At 42.5% G+C, this 9,646-nt stretch overlaps 1 protein-coding gene across 2 annotated transcripts in view; it reads right to left on the minus strand.

The window, feature by feature from the left end:
• The window catches only part of LOC142464250 (receptor-type tyrosine-protein phosphatase beta-like), a 158,311-nt gene extending 154,659 nt beyond the window's left edge, over positions 1 to 3,652 (minus strand). Inside the window, exon 1 of one of the 2 annotated variants that reach the window (XM_075567664.1) lies at positions 3,114 to 3,652. In XM_075567664.1, the coding sequence (XP_075423779.1) occupies positions 3,114 to 3,191 (78 nt within the window). In that variant the 5' untranslated portion in view covers positions 3,192 to 3,652. The remainder of the gene's footprint in view (positions 1 to 3,113) is intronic. The other variant, XM_075567665.1, reaches the window with a different exon arrangement.
• Positions 3,653 to 9,646: the final 5,994 nt, after the last annotated feature.

The raw sequence follows: 9,646 nt of genomic DNA on the forward strand, positions 1-9,646 counted from the left end.
GTACATTTCAGTGACATTTCTGCAGAGGCTAATGGCCCATCGGATTAACACAGCGGGGGTTCCTGGCCAAATTGAAAGGGACTGCCAGGGACCCCCGCTGTTAATCCGATGGGCCATTAGTCTGTCTGCAGAAATGTGTGAAATGTTGCAGCATGTACCCAGCATGTACCCAGCATGTACCTGGGTCTTTTTGGAGATTGCCCCAGGTTTTTTTTAGAATAATCGTCGGCACTACAGGAGCTGGATTGGAAAAGTGGTGAAAATGGCTGATATTGCTTTAACCCATCAGCACCTAGTGTTTTCAAAACCAGTGTAAATTTGGAAAACAATTAAGAACAAAGAGATCTCAATAAATATTGTGTTGGTAAATAACACGCAATATACCAAGAGTTCACTTACTGGGGCATAACATCGCCTCACTTTTAACGCTTTAGACGCCTTACATCTCAGCCCTAATTTCTTGCTATACACCATCCCGACTCTTGCGTTCTGCTCAAGGATGTTTTCTATCTACCCCTTTGGTGCCTATAGCCCTCTCCCACCTTAAGCCTTTCTCACCCACTTTCCCACACCTCTGGAATATCCTTCCCCTCAATATCCGACTAGCACCCTTTCTATCCACCTTTAAGATCCATCTTACAACACACCATCTTAACGAAGCATATTAGTAGCTCCGTGGCTGATACTTTACACCTCACACATAAACCTTGGCCCCTTGCAGACGCACTTACCAGAACACTTTCCTACTGTTTCTGTATGTTCCTCCTACCTATCAATTAGATTGTAAGCTCTTTGGGGCTAGGACTCCTTTTCCTAAATGTCACTTATGTCTGAAGCACTTCTTCCCATTATGTATTATTTATATGACTTATCACGTGTATTACTGCTGTGAAGTGCTGTGCACATGAATGGCGCCATATAAATAAAGATATATATATATATATATATATATGTATATATATATATATATATATATATATATGTATATGTATATATATATGTATATATATATATATATATATATATATATATATATATATGTTCTTCAGTATTAGGGGATACCTTTTTTATTGGACTAACAATTTATGTCATAGGACAAGCTTTCGAGAGTTCTCCTCTCTTCTTCAGGTCAAGCAATACTGATAAATACAGGAATCTATGGCTAAAACAGTGTAGAGAGGAGAACTCTCGAAAGCTTGTCCTATGACATAAATTGTTAGTCCAATAAAAAAGGTATCACCTAATACTGAAGAACTAATTTATTCTGCACTATCGCAACTGGACTAACACGGCTATTTTCTGATATATATATATATATATATATATATATATATATATACAGGTATGTCATAAAGCAACCACACTACTCCAGATTACCAGTGACTACCTCTTATGGGTTTGGAAGGGGATATTAGTCTAAATGTAGGGTTATCACTGTATGTCTACAGGAAATCCTTTAGGATGTAGAATCTAGGAATGACAGACCCGGGAAGGGTGGATTCACCATATATACGATATAACACATTTTACAGGTCTCCGGCTTACCAGGGAAAGGTTCACATGGGGTTAAAGTAATCAGTTACATTAGGATTATCACACTATGACATTGTTACAATGATATAGACAGGACTCTTTTCTAGGGCAGCGATAACATTTGTTACTTCTCCAGCAAAGTGATGTACACATGGTTGGCAGTACTAAAAAAAATACTATAAAACCACGTGCTGACTGAACCTAACAATATATATACGTTATGGAGTACCAGTGACAGGGTGGGAAAAATGCATCTTCTAGTAGTTATAGAGGGAATCTGTTGGCATCACTTAATCTGGCAATTTTGGCCAACACAGCCCCCTATATAATTGCACTGGATAGCAAGTGAAAAAACGGGGGTATTTGGGAAAACATCATGAGAACCTGTGCCAGAGATACAGTAAAGTGATGTGTGTATATATGTATATGTATATATATATATATATATATATATATATATATATATATATAATCAAAAAAATAAATAGATGATACCGTTCTGTAGCTAACGAAATGCTTTTATTTGTGCGAGCTTTCGAGATACACTGATCTCTTCTTCCGGCGATGTTACAATGAATGAAGCAAAAGGTAAACATAAAAACAGTGTCTCTTGGAATGTTATCTGTGCTGTTCCTTCCCCCGGTGTGGATGTGTTTTATGGCTAGAGGTGTTAAATGGTTACTGAAAGCAAGTGAAGAAAGAGTGTGTATGTGTATCAGAGTGAATAAAAATGAATGGAGAGCCCACAGTATATACAGTGCTTTACACAAGGTGTGTGTGGAGTGGGACTGGATATAAATGGTGTGGGTGGGTGTGGAAATGTGAGAGTTAGTAGCACAACTAAAAGTGTGTGTGGATATTTAGTGGTCCCTATTGGTGTATAGGGATGGAAAAACAAGGAGTATTAGTATGTGTGAGAGACAGCTGTGTGTGCATACATATAGCACAGTATGTACAGACATGGCCTTTAGCGCTTATGGGACGAGAGTTCACTACTGTCAGTAATGACTCATAACATTTCGATCTCTGTTTAGGCCACTGCGAAGGAACAGCACAGATAACATTCCAAGAGACACTGTTTTTATGTTTACCTTTTGCTTCATTCATTGTAACATCGCCGGAAGAAGAGATCAGTGTATCTCGAAAGCTCGCACAAATAAAAGCATTTCGTTAGCCACAGAACGGTATCATCTATTTATTTTTTTGATTATTGAAGCTCGGCTAACACGGTACTGACACCTCTACATGTATATATATATATATATATGTGTGTGTATATGTATATGTGTGTGTATAACTGTGTATGTGTGTGTGTGTGTGTGTGTGTGTGTGTATATGTGTGTGTGTATGTGTGTGTATAAGTGTGTGTGTGTGTGTGTGTGTGTGTGTGTGTATATCACATGGTCTATTGTCATGAACAGACTCACAGTGAATAAAGTTCATTATGGGTAACTGCAATCATACTTGTAAAGGAATTATAAGCAGCTCAGTCAGGTCTGGCTGTGCCTGTCCTTTATTATTGGGGATTGCTCGTGCCTCTCACAGATACCCCGGAGGAGTTCCCCACTGATGCCTCCTACCTTTCCCATCAGCAGTCCCAGTATGAGGAGCAGAGGGGGCAGATTCCCGGGCATCCCGAGGAGTCCCATCTCCAACATCACTCGGGTCACACTCGGGTCACACTCAGGTCACACTCCTCAGGTCACACTCAGGCTTCTGTGCCCACCCGGGACATGGCAGGAAGTGCTTCAGCCTCACTCACAGGACCCCTGCTCCCAGACTCCTCACCAGGGGACAGGCAGCACCCTCCTCTCCCACCCCTGTTGTTGCTATCATGCCTTAGAAGAAATGTGAGAGTTTGGAGCAGAAAGCATGCCTCTGGGTGGAGCAAAACCCATGTCAAGCGTCACTTTTGGGGGTTTAACGCCTTCCGTGCTGGAAATGCAAATTTTCACGACAATGCAATGTAGAGCTCTGGTAATAATGGGTCAACAAAGGGTCAAATAACTCAGTTGATTGTCATTCTTGTGTTGTGACTGCTGGGTATTGGCTGCTGCGATAGGGAAGTGGCTGTATTTCTGTGCTGTGTGCTGGAGGCTGGAGTTACAGTACCCGGGGGTTTCCCCTCTGTCTCACATTCCTTTCCCACCATGACTGGGAGGAAGTTGTTCACTGACCCCCCCCCCCCCCTCCCACATTCCATTATAATTTAGTTAGAAAGCAGAGAAACGGCTTCACTGTCTAAAAAAGGCATTATCCGGATTACAAGAAATGACCATTTCCAATGGAGAAGCATATAATGACCTCACTGATCCTCAGGACCAGCCTGATTTCCAGTGGAGTGTCATTGGTCTACATATGTATATTTTAAATAACAAAATCAGCACTTTTGCATGAAATTGTCCCTTTTTAACCCCCAAGCCTCACTGATTTGTTGACATCTGTGAATGTGGCTATGATGTTCTGTAAGTAACTAATACAATTAGCCTCAGCCTATGGCTGAGTCCCCGCTGGCGTTGAGCGCGCTCATGCTTAGAGCATGAGCGCCGGGTGTCCTGCAACTTGCGCGCGTGGGGGGGGGGGGGAGGAAGGGGGGGCGCAATTGTGGGCTATCTGAGCAAGCGGGAAAGTTTAAAAATTTTATTTACAAAAGCGCCGAGCGTGTGTGCCCGCGCATGCGCACGCGCGGGAACTTGCATATATATATATATGTAGCCCTGCTTCCTAGCGAACGCAGGCCACTACCATATGCTGTATTATCTGTAGGCTCACAGGGTCTGAGCCTCTGCCACGGAGAGCCTGGGCTACACCCAATACCTATAACTTGGTGCAGCGCCTCCACCTGCGACAGCTTCCGCCCGAGGGGAAGTGGGTCTTCGCAGGACTTATGTACATAACACACACACACAGCAATATCCCTTAACCAATTAACTTTACTTGCAGTAACCATATGTTAGACCAACAGGTGTCCCTCCCTAGAGGAGACACTATACTCTGCGTCTCGCCGAACGTTCACCCTCCCTTCTCCCTTCACCGGGTGATCCCACCCCGTGTCCAGTTCCCCTTGGGAATAGTTCTCCCACCCTCAAGTGAGTCAATGAATGTGTATCAGTGTGACTGCGCAGCCACTGTGTCCTGAATGAATGATGGTACCGTTGGTGCACTTTAGAATTACCTGCAGGGCACTCCAGTACCCGGTGCGGCTACAATCTTCACAAAGGATCAGCGAGGTGTAGATGACGTCACCCGTAGGTGTCTAGGGCGATCCCACCCAGACACGCTGCGGCTCGATAGCGGGGTCTGCGCCCAGACCTCCCGCCAACTTAGAACTGTCCCAGCGGTGATAATGTGGCAATAAGGGAACCGGAACCTAACTATGGCCAGTCCCTAGCTCCGCTTGTCTCTACGGGGACTCAGGGCCTAACTGGACCTGGGGCATACGGCCTAGGTAGGGGGCGGTCTGCCTCCCCACACCGAAGCTCCTTCTCCTCTCCAACCAACTCTGCCCTCACGTGCGCGCAACCACTTCCTTTTCCTCCTGGCCTCGCACCTCATTGGTCCAGGCGCATCACAGGGACCCGCGGGGGCTGCTGGGACCCGTCGTGCTCTACCTCCTTCGCGGGCTTTTCCTCACCCTCGCTCTGTGCATGCGCAACCTCTGCTAGGCTAAGTCTGCGCTGATGCCAACCACAACATGGCGGCTCCCTTATGCTGAACCTCCGTTATCAGAGTGTTCCCTAACTGCAGCATACCCACCCATAACAACAACAAGTATGGAAAGAGGGTCTCGGCTACATATACATTCAAGTAACCGCGCCAAGCGCCGCCCGCTCAGCGATCTCAGCGCCAGCGGGAACTCAGCCTTATTTTTGTTTCATTTTCTTATTGGGGTGTTAAATGTAATATGTTTATTAATCAAGTTTATTTATTAAAAAAATGAACACAATTCAGTCATACAATATGCGTTTCCAAGTATTAAGAATTCATCATTTTTATTCTCATACATAAAAAAAAAGAAACGCTGAAAGTCCAAACCCGGTAGAGAGATCCTACCTTTAAATGGTTCTCTGACTATATATCCTAAGGGGAAGGATTGGATTTTTAATTAGCCCAACACACGGTTACAAAGGCTGGATCACTCCAAATGTATATTTGTATTAAGCCTAAACCAGTCTATGAGAGATATATAGCAGATGTCACAAACTGGAGCATTTTTCTATAGTAATAATAATATTTGTTTCTTCAATAGTGATGACAATGTATGCAGTGCTGTACATAGAATTTTGCAGACACTGTGGGTCCCTAACCCCAAAGTTCTTACAATCTTATATTGGGGCCTGAGACACAAGGAAATAAAGTGACTTGCCCAAGGTCATAGCCAAAGTTTGCTGGCACTTGGATCAATTAATAGGGACTGTCACAGGAGACCAGGACAATTACACCAGGGATCAATACACTAGACAGATTCCACACTTCCAGTACATAAGACCCACACAAACTCCCCCAACTGGAGGAACAACCTAGAACCCTAGGAACGGGGACCTCTGTCCAGAAGTTTACCCCTATACGCATTCCCAGCTTGCAGCCGTCCTCAATGGTAGGGGCAGCACTGCCTTGTTCATTGCTAGTTGGTAGTTTTAAATTCCTCACCGTCGTTTCCCTCCAAACCCCTCTGCAAGTCTCCGGAATACCTGTGGATGACTTTGGATAGTTAAAGGGTCCACTTTGGCTCTCCGTGTATTCCACAACAAGTCTCTGGACTCAAAGACTCGTATAGCCCTACTATTCCTATTCCTATTCCTACTCGTATAGCCCTCGGTTTTCATCCACCAGCATAGATGACGGATGCCCGACCAATCCCAGAGTTAATTGTCTTTGGGGTCTGGACTTCCAGAACAGCCCACCCCTGCGGGCTTAATTCAAGCGGGGCATTTGAATGGGCCATTGGGAATCGTGCCTATAGACTAGTCCCGGCAACGGTTCCCTTTGTCCTCCAAATATCCCCTGAAGGGATAGGTGACTCTGTGTCTGGGCCGAACAATGGTCCCCCCCATAGGGAGCCACTACCCCCACACCTGAGTCAACAACACTGCCTCGCTCGGCAATGTCCCAAGCCACTCACCTTATCTCACCCAGGATCTCCTTTGTGTTGAGGCTGTATACTTGTATATCCATCTTCCACACAAAGGGACGTACATTAAAAGCATTTAACATATAATTATTTTCCTGGTTCCCAAAATGCTGGAACCAGGCTACAGAATATAATCTCAGCCCAATGTGGTCACAGTACACAGATACCGGACTGGTACAATAAACTGTACCTACATAAATACATAATATTATTAACAGGTACGGGTGATGGCGGGCTTAACTTTTAAGAGCATCCAAATCTACGGTACCCTTACCATCACAGGGACATCAGAGAATAATTACTTGGGGCAATAGGAGGAGTTAGGTAGGCGTAACCTGATTCACACATTATGATAGCGCAAGGTTCTTTTTCTCTGCTTGTCTGATTTTCCCCTTTTCTCCTGGTAATGTCAGATATGAGGTGGTGTAACTTGGCAAACAGATCTGAGAGCAGCGAAGGAAAAATTACAGAAAAATAACCGCTCCCCTGCCAAAGTGGCTCAGCCGGGCATCACAGCACGTGGGATCAACTCAAGTCTTATAACTGGCACAGTCAGAATTGGGGGAGTTTTACAGTATTACTATTATTATTGTTTATTTGTAAAGCGCCAACAGACTCCGCAGCGCGGTACAATGAGGCTACAGAGTGATATAAATTACATACACAGAATGACATACAAATAAGGACAAAGAAGCGCAAACACTTACAGAAGGTAATGAGGGCGCTGATCCTGAGAGCTTACACTCTAGAGGGGATAAGGGGCAATGTTGAACCAAAAATATATATTTACAGCGCTTCTCTGTATAAGGAGCATGATGCTGGTGAAAAGATTCAATATTTTAAAAAGTTTCAAAAAAAATAAATCAGCGGCTTGCATTACCGCTGCGCTAACAATACAAACAGACCCTTTTAGTGTTTACGCCAAGCTGAATTGGTGGCCAATTTTGACGTGTTTTCTCCTTATTTTTTTGTTGACACTCAAACATTCTTTTCTAGTACAGCACAGTACTTACCGTCAGCATGTCTCTGTCTCGCGCAGTGTATTTCATATCATTGATGCTGATTGAAGAATGTCAGCTTAGTACAATGTAAAGTGCAATTTAAAATGATGTTTCCATGAGCCAGTTAAGCGCCAAGAAGCCATTTGCTTTGTACATATGTCCCAAGGTGTTATATGGTGAGTGCTTCCATGTATTGCAAACCTGGCCTCTTTGCAGCTACATAGAAATGCATTGAGCCTATTGTGGAACAATGAATGAAACCATTCATTAGGTGAAAACAATTTCCACTTGAATTTCCCTTCCTGGGAAACGCGCCCCTTGTGTTTCAGTTACTTTAATGCCTGTGACGAGCCTGCGGTGTATCACAAGCCCTAAGGGGTTAACACGTGTCGCTTCTCCTTACACTGCCAAAAAAACTGCACCTCCACAATCAGCTACAATAATGTCTGGAGGTGTCACATGAACCCGTGCAATTGTGGGGTTAAAAAAACCCTAATTCTAATCTACAGTATTAACACGTCAATTGCACTTGTTCTATGTGAATGGAGAAAAAAAATCTTTTATTTAATTGAAACCATTTCGTTTAATTTTCATCCGCTTCTATTTTTAATCAATACAAAAATAGATCAAAATAACAACCGCTCCAAAAAATTTTAAAAATAGGGAACTCACCAGCAGGAGAAAATTAAAAACAATTTATTGGGACTACATAAAAAAACACATGAACAAACAGTGAATGGACTTTCCTCCCACGCGTTTCACGCCCCCTATGGCGCTTTTTCGTGGAGTAACAATGTGGGGGAAGTGAAGGATCTTTATACCCTACACCAAAGACAGCTGATGTCAATTAATTATCTGGTAAACAGAAAGTGTAAAAAGAGATAAAAAAAAGAAGAAAGAAATTAAAAATGGAGAGAGGGGGGGAAGGGAGAGAGGGAGGAGGAGGGAGGAACGGGTAAGAAAGAAAAAAAGAAAGTTGCAAGACACAATGAACAGACATAGAAAGTAAACCATACAGTTGCTAACTCTATGTTGCTATAAAGTTAAGTGTAATGTAACAACATTGATATGTTGTATAAATACACTAAGCATATTGTAGCATTTGTTAATTGTATGTCTTGGATCATTGATTGTAAAAATCATATGCAAAATAAATCCATATACACATACATATTTGGACGTTATTATATAGTAAGCAATAATGGTTTTGATAACAGACCAATTAGAACCCTCAGCTGAACATAGTACAGAGTATTATATGCATTCCTTGTACAAAACAGTAAAAATTGTTGTGTTGGAATAATATAGTATTATGGAGAGGAGAGAGAACAATAACTGTCAGCAAAGTTAAGATATCAAAAATGATATCGAAAAATGATATAAAAAATGATATAAAAAATGACTGTATTTAATGGGAAAGAATGGGAATGAAACTGAAATAGAAGAGTTTCATCCAAAACATGCTTTATTTAATTGTAAAAAAAAACATTTAAGGTCCCATTCAGTAACCCATTTGGTGCCAGAGTATCAAGTGAAAAAATCCAGTAAGCTTCTCATTTGAAAAGCAAGTTAGTTCTATCCCCGAAAGTGTGGCTTTACGTGCCACACATTTAAAGTTACACAAACTTCCATTTGGACAGATACTAAAAATGTTTGGATACTGGATGCAGCTGATCTTTTTAGCTAATTAACCTCATACGCTCTTGCACTCGTTGTTTTAATGGCCTTGCCGTCATGCCAACATAACGTTTGTCACAACCACAGATGAGCATATAGATTACATGGTCGGTATTGCATGTTATGTAAGACAACATTTTATATGCACCGGTTCCATATTTTTTTTTGCAAACTGTTTTGGTTTTTAAGAGATATTTACACATGTTGCACTTACAACAGGGATAACAACCAGTTAGATTGGGAAAGAATTCCTTTGATGTGTTTAAAGCAGATTTGGGCACACTGGGTGATATTAGGTTGCCCA

Source organism: Ascaphus truei, chromosome 12 (genome assembly GCF_040206685.1).
Source record: "Ascaphus truei isolate aAscTru1 chromosome 12, aAscTru1.hap1, whole genome shotgun sequence".
Classification (NCBI taxonomy): Eukaryota; Metazoa; Chordata; class Amphibia; order Anura; family Ascaphidae; genus Ascaphus; species Ascaphus truei.